This window comes from Suricata suricatta, chromosome 14, assembly GCF_006229205.1.
Source record: "Suricata suricatta isolate VVHF042 chromosome 14, meerkat_22Aug2017_6uvM2_HiC, whole genome shotgun sequence".
NCBI classification, from domain to species: domain Eukaryota; kingdom Metazoa; phylum Chordata; class Mammalia; order Carnivora; family Herpestidae; genus Suricata; species Suricata suricatta.
The window spans coordinates 46,418,747-46,434,170 of record NC_043713.1 but is presented as its reverse complement, the minus strand read 5'-3'; the positions used below and the strand labels follow the sequence as shown (position 1 = coordinate 46,434,170).

At 43.0% G+C, this 15,424-nt stretch overlaps 1 protein-coding gene across 1 annotated transcript in view; it reads left to right on the top strand.

Moving 5' to 3' along the window:
• Positions 1–15,424, top strand: part of LOC115277423 (laminin subunit alpha-3-like) — a 225,862-nt gene that overhangs the window by 72,799 nt on the left and 137,639 nt on the right. Inside the window, 1 exon segment of the mRNA XM_029921574.1 lies at positions 14,411–14,548. Coding sequence (XP_029777434.1) covers positions 14,411–14,548 — 138 coding nt within the window.

Here is a 15,424-nt window from a genome sequence, read left to right as displayed (position 1 = left end):
TCATGTTAGTTCTACATCAGCTGCCATTCTTGTGGTCGAATGTATCTCAAACCTTTTCTTTCTTCCTCCTCTTTACCAGCCACAACTCCAGACTCATTCTGCTAGAACGAATTACTAATATTCCAACCTGGTCATTCCCCGGGCAAAGCTGTAAGGTGGTGCCTTTGTGTATATAGATATAAAGGTAGAGAGTCATACAGTATATATCTATATAGATAGATAGATATAGATATAGATATAGATATAGATATAGATATAGGCTTAAACAGCATAAATTTGTTTCTCACTGCACCAGAGGCTGGAAGTCCAAAATTAAGGTGCTGGCAGATTTGGTTCCTGGTGGGAACTCTCTTCCTGGCTTGCAGATGGCCATCTTCTGGCTATGTTCTTGCATGCAGAGACAGAGCACCTGTCTGGTATCTTTTCTTTTAAGGGCTCTACCCTCCTGATGAGGGCACCACCCTCATGACCTCACCTAATCCTAATTACTTCCCATAGGCCTCATCTCCAAACACCATCAAACTGGGGGTTAGTGCATCAACATATTAATTTGAGGGAGTGGGGACACAAACATTCAGTCTACAATACAGGTGGAAACTCGTCTATTCCTTATCATTGGCGGGGATTGTATCCTGCAGCCAGTAAGGCATTGGAATGTTCTGATCAAAAGAAGACAATCTGGGGTGACTGAGTGGCTCAGTCAGTTAAGTGTCTGACTCTGGCTCAGGTCATGATCATGTGGTTCATAAGTTTGAACCCCACATCAGGCTATGTGCTGACTGACAGCTAAGAGCCTGAGCCTGCTTCAGATCTGGTGTCTCCCTCTCTCTCTCTGCCCCTATCCCGCTCACACTCTGTCTGCCTCTCTCTCTCTCTCTCAAAATAAACATCCCCCCCCAAAAAAAGACAAATTAACCTAACTCTGGGATGGGGTGGGCAGCAGAGAAGGAGGACAAAACTCAGAGTTTTTTTTTTTTCTTAATAGTTTATTACCAAGTTGGTTTCCATATAACACCCAGAGCTCTTCCCCGCAAGTGCCCCTCTCCATGACCATCACTCCCCTTCTCTTCCCCCCCTCCCTTTTCCGCCTTTTCAGTTTGTTCTCAGCATCCAAAAGTCTCTCGTGATTTGCCTTTTCCACATTTCCACATTTCTTCACTACTGGAATGAATACATTTTGAGGTGGGTAGAAGATGCAAAGGTGTATGCAGGACAAAGCAGAGGGAGGTGGGACTTCCAGAATGACAGAGTAGGGAGCTCAGTGGACCTCTCTTCAACAAAACAAACTTTAACGGGTAAATAACTTTTAACAATCATTTAAATTCTCTGGAAACTGCTCTAAGCACTAATAAAGAAACATTTCTTTAAGAAAATCTAAATATTGGGGCACCTGGGTGGCTTAGTCAGTTATGCATCAACTTCACCTCAGGTCACGATCTCACGGTTTGTGGGTTCGAGCCATGCATCGGGCTCTCTGCTGTCAGAGCAGAGCCCACTTTGGAGCCTCTGTACCACTCTCTTTCTGCCCCTCCTCTGCTCATGCACTCTCTCTCTCTCTCAAAAATAAACAAACATTAGAAGAAAAAGAAAATCTAAATATTAGTAAGATCAAGTTTATAACATTTGAGCTCTGTTACCCCCTCCACCCCAACTCTGCATTATGAAAGCTCTACCCTGGGCATAGACAGCCAAGAAGATGGGGATTCACTTTCTTTTAAACTTCCATTTTGGAAGTTTTCAGACCAGGAGGGGCCAGTTGCTGGCATTTCTCATTGCCGATGGGCCTGTGCCGTCAGAGCTCTATTCAGGCAGGCTCCGCAGAGAGGGCCATGTCTTCTCTTTCCTCACCCAGATTCACTGGTGTGGTGGAGGCAGGGCAGGCTAAACCTACTAGAGCGTGTAACCCCCGCCCCAGCTAGCTCCTGGAGTGGAGGTACCGGCCAGCCGAGGTGAGCTGAGCCAGCCAGGAGCCGGCACTCCTACCCCCAGTGCCTACTTGTAGAGCAGGGCTGTCACTCCAGGAAGAGTGGGTCCTCATCTTCAAGTCTGCTGGCACAATGGCTCTACACAGCCAGGAGGAGAGCTAGGCCATAATAATAAAGAGTTCTGAAGTTCTGTCTCAGGGAATTATTTTAACAGAGTAGAGAACTCCAGGCTTAAGGGTGTTGTAGAAACCACATAGATCTTGGTGCAGAGCCACTGAAAGAAGGCTGGGAGCTCTTGTATCAGAGCAGAACAGCAGAGCGACTGGAAGTTTAGTAGAGAGATTTGGAGGAAGTTGAGCCAGGAAGAGCGTTTCTGATAGCAGATACATCTGCAGGTTGGGAAGGTTGTGGACACGTGCTAAACTGTGCCTAGGGATCAAGGTGGACAGGGAAGACATGGAAACATCCCTATGCTGCACATGCACCACCATTACCATAGTGTGGTAGCCACCCTGGCAACACAGTTTTAAGCACAACCTCTAACTGAATGCTGACTGCACAAACTGCTCTCACACAGGGTAACTCCTAAGGAGTCAAGCTGAAAATTGACATTGAACTAATCCCTGGTTATCTAGCACTGTGTGATGCCCCACACTATGCCCTCTCAGTAGTGATCAGAGAAGAAAGATCCAAACTTGTAGTCCCTGGCTGAATGTAAAGAAAATTTGTAAACTCTCCCAACTATGATAGCAGCCTTCAAGCTATATACATACGCAGTGGGAAAGGGTAACAATCTGACCGGCCAAGCAGGTTCCGGCACAACCTTCAACCAGTAAGTTGTTAGAATGGACCCGGGAGTGATGCTGAGGTAGCCAGACAGAAGATTAAAAACTAGGGCGAAATTTTGAGCAGGAACATCAGAGTCTGAACATTGTAGGGGAAATTGACCTTGCTTAATGAGTTCAGCCAAGTCATTAACCAAATAAATTCCCAATCAAGCAAACAAAAACAATCCTGGTGATAGCCAGAGATTCTAGAATGTGCTACCTAAAATGTCCAGCTTTCCAAAATAAAAAGACATATGCAAAGAACCAAGGAAGTGTGACCCATACACAGTAAAAAGCAGCCAACAAAAACTCTTTTGGGATACCCTGGCAGGCTCAGTCAGTTAAGGGTTCAACTCTTGATTTTGTCTCAGGTCGTGATCTCACAGTTTATGAGATTGAGCACTGTTAGTGCAAAGCCTGCTTAGGATTCTCTCTCTCTCCCTCTCTCTCTGCCCTACCCCCACCCCCCACGTATTTTCTCTCTCTCTCTCAAAAATAAGTAAACATTAAAAAAAGAAACTACTTTTGAATGTGCTCAAATGGTGAATTTAGCTGACCAAAATAGTTGCTATAAATATGTGCAAAGGTGTAATGGAAACCATGTTTAATGAATTAAAGGAAGGTATAATGATACAGTCTTATCAGAGAATATCAGTGAAGAAATGAAAAGTATTTAAAAGAACCAAATGGTAATTCTGAAGTTGAAAAGTATGACTGAAATGAAAAATTCACCAGAGGGATTCAGTCATAGATTTGAGCCAGCAGAAGAGTCAGTAGACTTGATAATAGATCAATAGAGATGATTCAGTCTGGAAAATAGATAAAGAATGAAGATAAATGGACAGAGCCTCAGAGAAGTTGGGGACACCAAAGTGCACTGACATACCTGGGGAGTACCAGACAGAAAGGAGAGAGGAAGGGCCAGAAAAAATAGTCAAAGATATAAAGGCAGAAACCCCCTGAAATCTAATGAAACACAATATACACATCTAAGAAGTTTAATGAATTCCACGCAGCATAAATGCAAAGATCCATATTCAGGCACTTCATAGTTTAAATGTTGAAAGACAAAGAAAAAATTTGCAAGAGTGAAAGAACAATGACTCAGCCTGTGCAAGATAACCTGTTTGAATGTTAACTGATTTCTCATCTGAAACAACAAAGGCTAGAAGGCAGTGGGACCACAGATCCTAAGAACTGACAGTGAAAAATTGTCAACCAAGGATTTTATATCCATCAAAATTATCCTTCAAAATTAAATCAGAATAAAAATATTCCCAGATTAACAAAAACAGAATTCAAGGCTAACATACCTGCCTTACAAGAAATAAGAAAGGAGGTTTTTCAAGGCTGAAAGCAGGTGACATCAGATAGTAGTTGGACTCCACATGCAAAATACAGTGCTGGGGAAGGCAATCATGTAGGTGCTTTGGCCTCCTTGGGCTTCCATACCCAAACTACAGACTGTGTGGCTCCAGCAACATATTTATTTTCTCATGTTTCTGGAGGCCAGAATTCTAAGATCAAGTGCTAGAAAATGGATTTCTGGTGGGTACTCACCTTTTGTCTTGCAGACAGCTGCCTTCTCCTTGCATCCTCACCTTGCCTTTCTTCTGTGGGTGGGTAGAAAGAATGAGAGAAATCTCTGATATCGCTTCCTTTTTTTTTTTTTATGTCCAGCAGTCCTATAGGATAAAAGCCCCACCCTTCGGACCTCATTTAACCTTAATTACCTCCTTAAAGGTCCTATATCCAAATACAATCACATCAGTGGTTAGAGCTTCAACATATGAATTTGGGAACACAATTTAATCCATAACCATAAGTATTAGGAAAGGTAGTATAATTGCATATTTTTATCCTTTCTTGTCTTGATTGATTTTAAAAGAAATTGTACAAGTCTGTACATACACATGTAGGTATGTATGTTAGGTAGGCCTATAACGTACATAGCATATATGTACATATACGTGTGTGTAAGTCTGTAACATACAGAAATGTGATATGTTTATTAACAGTAGGACAAAGGAGATAGTGAGGACAAAGATAAGAATTAGAATAAGGAAATGACATCAAATCTATGGCAAGAAATGAGAGAACCAGAGAAGAGAAACCAGAAAAGATAAGTATTTCTCTACATATGTATGTTCTCTCTTCTATTGCTCCTTTAGAAGATATAGATTATATACATAATTGTAACAGTGTATTGTTGGGTTTTGACATACATAGATGTAATGTGTAGAGCAATAATACCACAGAAACAGAGAAAGAATGGAGTTACATAAGAGTAAGGTCACTGGAAATAAGTGAATATCTATCTGAAGGAGAGTCTGATAAGATGTATTTCATAAATTCTAGGGCAACCACTAAGGCAGTGACAAAAAATAATTATTCAAGTTATTAAAGGAAGTCAAATGCTACTCTAGAAAATATCCATTTAATACAAATGAAGGTAATAAAGGGCAAATAGAGAAACAAAAAGATGTGAAACATATAGCAAACAAAATGTAAAATGGCAGAGGTAAATCCAACCATATCAGTAATGACATTAAATGTGAGTGGATTCTACACCATACAATATGCAAATATTTTCCCCCAATGGATCAAACACCTTAATGTAAGAGCTAACAAAGCCTATAAAACTCCTAGAAGAAAACATAGACGTAAATGTTTGTAACCTTAAATTAGGCAATAGTTTCTTAGATTTGACACCAAAAGCACAGGCAACAAAAGGAAAAATAGAAATTGGACTTTTAAAATAACCTTTGTGTTTCAAAAGACACTATCAAGAAAGTAAAAACACAACCCATAGAATGAAAGAATTTGCAACTCATATATCTGATTAGGTACAGATATATAGTATCAAGAATATTTAAGAACTCTTACAACACAATAATTAAAAGCTAACCTAATTAAAAAATGGACAAAAGGTTTGAATAGTTTTCCAAAGAAGATATACAGTGGACCAATAATCACATGAAAAAGTGTTCCATATCCTTAGTTATTAGGTAAATGCAAATTAAAAGCACAATGAAATATTTCCTAGCCACTCTAAAGGCACACAGAAACAAATATTGGGAAGGATGTGGAGAGATTTGAGCCCTCATACATTGCTAGTAGGAATGCACGATGATATGGCCATTTGGAAACAATTTTGTTATCCCTCAAGAAGTTAAACCTAGGGTTACCATGTGATCCAGGAAGTCTACTCTTAGGTATATGTCCAAGGAAAATAAAAACACAAAATTACATGGTAGCTTGTAGATGAATGTCTATAGCAGCATTAGCCAAAGTAGCCAAGAAGTGGAAACAACCTAACTGTTCACGAGCTGATGAATAGATAAATAAAATGTACTATATCCATATTATGGAATATTACTGAGAATTAAAAAAGAATAAAGTAGGGACACCTGCTACAACTTGCATGGACCTTGAAAACATGACGCTGAGTGAAAGAAGCTAGTCATCAAAGACCACATACTGTACGATTCCATTTACATGAACGAAAATTATTTTAAAATTAGATTGTGCTGGGGGTTGCACAACCTTGTGAACATATTAAAAATATTGGATTGTATATTTAAATGGACAAATTGTATTGAATTGTATCTCAATAAACCTATTAAAAATTTTTTTAACATTTTTTTTTTTTGAGAGACAGATCATGAGCAGGGGTAAGGCAGAGAGAGAGAGACACACACAGAATTGGAAACAGAATCCAGGCTCTGAGCTAGCTGTCAGCACAGAGCCTGACGCGGGTCTGGAACCCACAAACTGTGAGATCATGACCTGGGCTGAAGTTGGATGCTCAGCCGACTGAGCCACCCAGGTGCCCCTCAATAAACCTATTTTTATAATAGATAAGGAAGGGGAAATCCAACACATTAAAATGGGGTATTTCCATTCTGGTCACCTGTCAGCCTTATCTCTCTGTACATTTGTACCCATCTTTCTGGTAACTTATTTACAACAGTGATGAAACAATATGCATTAGAATTTTGGAGTTAAAAAATATATTGAAATTTCTTATTTTACATCAACTAATCTGAGATCCAGAAGAATAAATGAGAGCTAGGTAGTCGCAGGGTGATGAGTCACAACATGTTTCTTGACTCCCAACCTGGTGTACTTAAGGAATTACATTCTCTTCCTTAATATTGGCAGCACCTAGAGGTCCCAGGACCTCAAAAAGTATGAGGACAAGGCTTCTAAGACTGCATTTTTTACACTGCAGGTCACTTTACATTAGTGCATGGTGAAATCATGTGAGTAGGGACCAGCATTAAAGTGAAACAATAGCCTAGAAATTATTAGAATGCATTGTAAGCAGTAATGAAAAGAAATCTTTTGCAAAGTTATTGTTCACAGTTAGCTTATATTTTAATAAATATCTTTATCTCTATATCTTTATTATCTATCAGTCTGTGTGTATGTGTGTGTGTGTGTGTGTGTGTGTGTATGTGTGTGTATTTATGGGGTTACAGTGTAAAATTTTTTCTTACTGTTGATATGGCTAAAAAAAAATTGAAAGCTACTGTGTTAAGTAATCCTGGAGGATGATTGTCTATGATTCTGAGCAGATGGTCACTTTCATTCTGCTCTTTGGTTCTGGGGCTTCAGACTCTCACAGTTACTGCCTGAAATCATGGAGCATTCGGGCGAATTTAGGATCCCCCTTTCACCTGGAAACTGTTGCTCAGTAAATTGTAGAAATCATCTGATAAATCCATTTCAGCTGTGCCAGCATCGTCTGCATAAACCTGTCCAAGGGGTAGGAAGCCACTCTGTCTTATCTCTTCCTCACCTAAGGTCCTGAGGAACTCATCTCAGATGCATGCCCTGTTTCGGCTTTAATCCATAATCTTGCCTTTACCCTTCTGCCTTAACCCCAGCAAGAAGGAAGGAGGGTATAATTGTTAATGCCCTGAGATTTGACCTCAAAGTGGGTTTTGACTGAATGATTGCTCTCCTACCTAAGAGGGTGCCCAAAAGCCCTAGAACTTACTCCTCTGTTTATGTGCAAGGGGACAATCGCCTACACTGAATGAAGCTGAAAAGAGCCAGGGGATTGATTTAATGACGGCAGGAACTGGGCTTTTTCAATAAAGTAATTGTATGATATTCAGTTGCACCTGTATGTAGTTTAATTTAGGACATAAATTTACCATTAGTTTCCTTTTATTAAAGTTTATTTATTTTTGAGAGAGAGAGAGAGCACACTAGCAGGGGAGGGGCAGAGAGAGAGAAGGAGAGAGAGACACAGAGTCTGAAGCAAGCTCCAGGCTCTGAACTGTCAGCACAAGCCTGATACAGGGCTTGAACTCTCACACTGAGATCATGACCTGAGCCAAAGTTGGATGCTTAACCTACTGAGCCACCCAGGGGCCCCACCATTAGTTTCCTCTAAGGGACTCCATGCTTCTGTTTTGTTTACAGGAACTGTGATCATTGTTAATGCTTTGCCTATTTAAACATGGATTTCTGTAATAAATTTCAAACTCTGGCCATTCTTTTCCATCTTAAAAAATTGTTTTTAAATACATGCTCTAATTCTTTGAACTGCAGTGGAGTATTATTCCATCTAGGTGGAATTTGGTTATCTGGCTCATATATCTGGAGCAAAAATGAGAACGAAGCAGTAAGACACCTCAACCCCTATTGCCTCTGTGAAGTAAGAAAAGCACACCTCCAAAGATGTGCACTAAAATCCATGCATTTCACTATTAAAGGAATTCTGTAGGCAGGCCCTCTCTTGCCTATGCCTAGATTTTTTTTTTTTGTAAATAATTGTACGAAGTTTGGCTGGTTTCTAAGCCAAACCCGTGGTGAGTTAGAAACATGAAGTTAGAAGGGAGGAAAAAGTTGCTAAGGCAACGCACTAACAGTAAGGGAGGAAACAAAAGCAGGCACGAAACTGGGGAAGTACAGCAGCTTGGGGCCAGTTAATGAAGAGCAAATAATCCTGAACTCAGGAGGTACTCAGAGTGTCACTATTAGAGGAAGTAAATGTACTATAATAATGGCTCTGGATCATGATGAAGGGGTGATATTATGTCTGAATATCTATTTCAAAAGGAAGAAAGAGTCATAATACATTTTAGTAAGAGTACTATTTAGTGGGGTACCTGGGTGGCTCAGTAGGTTAAGTGCCCAACACTTGATTTAAGCTCAGGTTATGAACTCATGATCCTGGGATCGAGCATGGTGTCGGGCTCTGTGATGGGCATGATCCCTGCTTCAGATTCTCTCTCCCTCTGCCCTCACCCACTTGCGTGCTTTCTCTCAATAAAAGAGTCCTATTTAGTAAGAGTACTTTTAAAATGAGAACATTTTGGTAATTACAGTCATTTATGTCATTTATGACTCTGTAGTTTCATATAACAGAAAACTTAACCTAAACTGACATAAGACATAAAGAATTTATTGGCGGTAATCGAACAGTCCAGGCATATTTTCTTTCAGGAACAGATTGATCCAGGGGCTCAAAAGATGTTGGTGGGGTCTGTTTTTCTCTATCTTACAAGTCTGCAGTCTTGTAGATTGGCTTCGTTTTTAAGTCTCGGATGGTGGTAGCTGACCCTTCTTATGCATTGCTGTGGACTGAATTGTGTCCCCCTCTAATTCATATGTTGAAACCATAACCCCTAACGTAACTGACTGTATTTGGAGTAAGGAAGTAATTAAGGTTAAACGAGGGCAAAGGTTGGAACACGGGTGCGATAGGGGACACCAGTGAGCTTTCACATGCCCTCTCTCCTCCAGGTGAGGGCACAGCAGGAAGGGAGTTGTCCCATAGCCAGGAATAGAGTCTCCAGGAACTGAATCTGCTGGCACCCTAATCTTGGACTTCCCAACCTCTAGAACAGTCAAACTAAATGTCTGTTGTTCAGTCCACCCAGTCTGCGGTATTTTTTTTTACAGCAGCCTGAACAGACTTAGACATTTGTCCTTCTGGGTTTAAGTCTAGGAAAAAGAGCGTGCCTGTCTCCAGGCCAAATCTGTTCTGATTGGATCCCGTGCCATTCCTGAACCAATCCCATGGCTGCGCAAATCTGTGCTCTCACTGGCCAAGCCTGAGTCTCCCCACATCCAGGGGTAGAGTGAGGGGAAGAGCCGCCCCCTCCCGCCGTGGCAAAATCAGGGTACGTAACCAAAACAGGTGGTAGAACTGTGTGTCAATAAAATCCTCAGCTCTCTGAGAAAACCTGGTTCCCCAAAGTGACCAGTCCAGAAGAGATCAGGAAAATGTCTGAGGTTTAACTGTAGCATTTTTCTCCCCAAGAAGATGAGACGTAATGTGAAAATTAATCAGCTACTGTGTATAAGGCAGCAATCCTTGTGTTAAATGATAAGAGTCCAGATTAAAAAAAAAAAGAATGTATCTTCTCATTTATATTTTTGGTAGAGTTGGTTTGGAGCTTTGCTTCTAAAGGTCTACCAAAGTCATCTGAGTTCCCTGACTATAAGGCAGACCACAGGAGAAGGGGTACTGAGGGCTGTAGAGAGGGGCTGGGGAGAGGAGCACCTGCTTGCTAGCTCCCTGGGTGAATGTGTGCAGCCAGCCTCTGCTGGGTTCTGTCTGTGGTTCAAAGTCGTGGCTCAAGTGGAGGGAAAGGGTCACAGTGAGGCAGATGGAGCAGGTACATGGTGCACCCTAGTCCCACTCCTGTGAGGCAGGAAGCATTGTTGAGGCTTCGTAACTCAAGCAGGGGTGTGGGAAGGCGGGGGGAAGAGAGAGCAAACACTTTAGGTCCTATGTCAGGGGATCTAGTCAGGGCACACCCAGCCTCTGAGAAGCCCACCCACTGTTTTCCAAGTTTTTCAGGAAATGCACCACATTTCTACTGTGGTGTAGGCATGCACCCCGAAGCATGTTGTTCCATTTGGACTGCTAGGTTCTGGAACAATTCTGTCTGATGTCTCTCTTCTCTTGCTCTTTCTTCTTTCTTTCTTTCTTTTTTTTTTTTTAACTGCTATTGTGATCTTTTAAAAACTTTCCTTTGGGGGACGCTTTGAGGCAAGTGGCTAAAGCTTGGACTTACTGAAATCTGAGCTTAGTCTAGCAACAAGGTCCAACTCAGTGTTTTAATGTTTTTTTTTTTTTTAATGACAAAACTGATGGCTTGGCCACTGAATTTTTGAATAGAATCAACATGACCCCAAATACCACATCAGATGGTTCAATATCTTCTAGCCAAAAAATGGCTTTGCTCTTTATTGTTCTAAAGACTTTAAAAACCTTCTTGAAAAGGAACTTAAAACCCCTTCTAAGTTGTTCTTGCCAACTTCAGCTCTGCATTCCTGTTTTGCATTAACTTAATTTGGTCCAGACGTGCCTAAGTACAGCACCATATTCTTCTTGTCTTAATTTCGACTCACATAAGTGCCCTGCAGTTTTCTTATTCATAGGTGAAATCACATCGTAGACAGGAGACCACATTGGAGAACTGTCAATTTGTATTTAAAACTCGTGTTTACACTAGTGTCTGGTTCAGTTCATTATCTTCAAAGACAGCATACAACTGTAGTTCTCTCAGTTACCTTGGTCATTTGGGGAGGTTTACTCTCCCCCTTTTCCTCCTCCCACCACATCCCTTGTCTTTTCCTCCCCACCCCCACACTCCTCATTCCTGCTTTCCTCTCCTTCAGTTTTCTCTCCCTGCTCCTCCTCCTTCCCCTCCTTTTCTGGTACAGTTTGCTGGGCAGCAGCTAGTCAGCACTTAGAAGAGAGGCTAGGAGGGGAGGGGACGCTTGGATGGCTCAGTTGATTAAGCGTCTGACTTTGGCTCAGGTCATGATCTCACAGTTTGTAAGTTTGAGCCTTGCATTGCTGAGCCCACTTCAGATCCTCTCTCTCCCACTCTCTGCCCCTACCCTACTCATGCATGCACACTCAGTCTCAAAAACAAACCTTAAAAAAAAAAAAACCAGAGACTAGGAGAGTGGGTCCACCCATGAATAGGAGCTGAGGGTGTGCCAAGGGTAGCCATCCCCAAATTTCAACCACACTGACCCAGCCCAGGGCCCGGAACTGTCCCCATTGGAGGTTGCTGTAGTCTTTGGGTTGTGGTGACAGGCCTTTCCATAGAAAGTGCCTATCTATAGATGGGTTGCCAGTGCAAGATTACCCTTCTACCTGTCAGCATAGCCCCATGCATCACACATGCCAGCCAAGAGAAGAGGCCAGATGGCACCAGCTAATGGCAAATGGTGCTGTAGGGAAAGTTGATGGCCTGGGATGCCTTCAGGAGAGCCCTCCAAGCCTTTGCAAGAGGGGAACCAAAACTCGAGGGCTGGGCATGGGGAGCAGTCTGAAGCCACGTTCTGTGTGATTGGGTCTTGAACTGGCCCTTCACTGTGTAATTCGTGTTCTATCCAGGAGAATAGTGAGGTGGTTAGTTAGATGAAATCTTAGGACTTCTGTAGATTTAATCTGTCCTATGCCCACTTAACCAGAGAGGCGAGTGGTAGCAAGTGCTGTGGAACTGACTGTTGGCTTTGTGGCTTTGACTGAAGAAGGAGCCAGTCTGCTTTTTCAGAAGGTGCTTCTGTTTCCAACAGAAGGAAAGGCTCCAAAGTCAGGGGCAGTAAGAGCATTCCGGAAACAGAGAGGGACAATATTTTCCTTGTGATTCACATGCTGTCAGTAGAGCCTTGCCTCACCTGAGGAGCTAGTGTGCTGATGGAAGAGGATGGCGTTATTTATACAATACACGCTCGTGGCAGTGCTGCAAGATTCGGTAAGGGAATGCACGCTGAGAACCCACACAGTGGACCTCAGGAAGATTTCAATAGTTACTTATTCTTTCATTTAACAAATATCTCTTTAGCATGTACTAGGGACTGGGGCTGTATGTGACCCTGGAAGACACTGGGGAGCCCAGCAGACATTCTCGCCCCTTTGGAGCTCGATTGTCATTATTTTTTACGCTCTTTGGGAGTAAAAATGTCTTAAAGCTGAAACAGGAGTAGACAAGAGGTAAACTACTCCCAGAAACTCCAAAGGACCTGGACCAGCACAAAGAGCAGAATGAAAATGTTTGTAAGACACTATAGTATTTCCAAGAGTGAAGAGGAGCTGCCAATGTTGAGGTTTGGGTTTGGAATTTGGCAGCTGTCACTGTCGGCTGGATCGAAATGAGACATGAGATGCCAGATGAAGTAATTCACGGTTTAAAACCACATGCCATGCTGTTTGTTTTCACCTCTGGAGCATAACTGTGTCTCTTGAGGCTCCCTGGAAAACCTCTGTGGCCGTAAGAGCAGGGCAATATGCCCCCACATTATGCTGGCCGGAGGTGCCACCGCTGTGCTGTCCCAAATGCCTGCGTGTGTTTCTGTGTTCACTTCCCTGTAAGATGGAAGTAGCGGAAAGAGCTTCTGTTAATCTGGGTTCACTAGAGAAACAGAACCAATAGGATGTATGTGTGTGTGCATATGGGGAGAGATTTATTTTAAGGAATTGGTATTATTGTGGGGGCTGGTGGGTCTGAGATCTGCCAGCCAGAGACTCAAGGAAGAGCTGATCGGGTAGCTCAAGTCCAAAGGCATTTCTCCTTCTTTGGGAACCTCTTTCTCTTAAGGCTTTCAACTGATGGATGAGGTATCTGCTTTATCCAAGGTCAACTTACTTAAATATTAGTTACATCTTAAAACCTTTCACAGCAACATCTACCTTGGTGCTTGCCAAACATCTACACCTGGTAGCATAGCCAAGTTGACATATAAAAATTAACCATACAGGGGCACCTGGCTGGTTCAATCTGTTGAGTGTCTGACTCTTGATTTTGGCTCAGGTCATGATCCCAGGGTTGTGGGACCTCTAAAATAAAAGAAATAATAATAATAAATTTAAAAAGCTCACCTTTTATTTATTTTTATTTTTATTTTTTTAAGTGTCTCTTTTTGAGAGAAAGAGTACATGTGCACCAGCAGGGGAGGGGCAGAGAGAGAGAGAGAGAGAATCCCAAGCAGGATTCAGTCAGCACAGAGGCCAACATGGAGCTCGAACCCATGAACCATGACCTAAGTAAGGTCTTGACCTAAGCTGAAATCAAGAGTCGGATCCTCAGTTGACTGAAACACCCAGGAACCCCCACTCACCTTTAAAAAAAATTAACGATCACAGAACCTAAGAACATTTCCTCAATAATGTGCCCCTTGGGAGGGACACGATCTCTGTAGTCAGGCCCTGAGAACCATGGGGCCGTGAGAGAATGCCGAGCCAGATGGCAGCAGACGTGAGTCCTTGTCCTGCAGTCTGCCAAGAGCCGGCTGAAGGGCAGTAGGGATGTTTCTTCTTTTCTTGACGGTTTCTTAGCAGTGGTGGAGGTGAAGGGGGTGCTTCATACCATGTCAGTAATTTTCTAGCCCTTCTTCTGGATGTTTAGCTCTCTAAGGTCAGGAAATGTGTGTCTTTCTTAATTACCTCCAGCTCAACACCTCGTCCCAGTGCCATTGAACACAGTTGGCTGCTGGATGGATGGATATAAAATAGGAGGGTGGAATGGTGGTGAATGCTCTAGGTCTGCCACCACCTAGCCGTGCCTCCCTGAATAAATCACATAGCTGGAGCTTGCATTTGGGTCTCTCTGACCCACTGTCATGCACTTATCCAGGCCCTACTGTCCTGGGTCTGACTGACATCTTTTTATCCAGCCTGCCAGTGTTCAGTCCTTGGCTCCTACCAAACACCTTGCAGCCCAGTGACAGGACAGTGTGAATGCCAGCCGGGGATTACAGGACAGCAGTGTGACAGGTGTCTCTCAGGAGCCTCTGACTTCCCCCACTGTCAAGGTAAGGAAGATGGCAGAATGCCAGAGGGTGGGTTTCTTTCTGAAATGTGTGTGGTCAGACTCCCAGACAAGTTCCAGAGACCCACCACTGGTCACGTCCACACATTTTACCCTAATCTGCCTGGTTCCTCCCCAGTTCGAGTCCATTGAAAATGCATGTATTGATGTGCATCCTCAAAGAAATCCAGAAATACTTTATTCCTAGAAAAAAACCTTCTTAATTCCCATGTGTTATAAATTTATACTTCTTGATTTGCATGTAAGTTCTCTGTGTCGAGCAGTGTGGCAAAGGTGACCCCTTTTAGTTGTAAGTGTTCCTTGACCTCCTCTCAAGGCATCCTGCCTTCTCTCTGGTTCTAGGCTCTCAGCACTGATGCTGGCTGCCCTGTAGTCCCCTGAGGGGTGATTCTAGTGGGTCCCCTTGCTGGCAAGCAGAGAAGGACCTTTGCTATGTTCTACCCCTATCTCCTTGCTGCCCCTGGCCTCCTGAGGGGTTGTCTTCACACAGCACAGGTGCAAGGGGAGAGGAGGTGACCTAGAGTCTGTTGAATTTGGAAAGAGTGAGCCAAGGGGAAACACTGCTAGTGTCACAAGCTATCTGCACTACTCACCCCTCACTGATCAGGAGACATCGAGAGTGTGCTGTGCTCTGTGGCAGAGGGCCTTCGGGGAGGGGCAGCCTCCGGTGGAAGGAGGTCCTGCCTGCTCGCCGCTCTAGAGGCCCCTCTCCCTGTTGTGGAGTGGTGTTCCAGGGAGTCTGCACCAGACTTCCCACTTGCAGAATGGTTTTCCCTGATGACATCCTGCTCTTTGGTAACGCTTCGAGCTCAGCATTCACCTCCAGCTTGATTCCCTCAAACCTTTCTCACCAGAATCC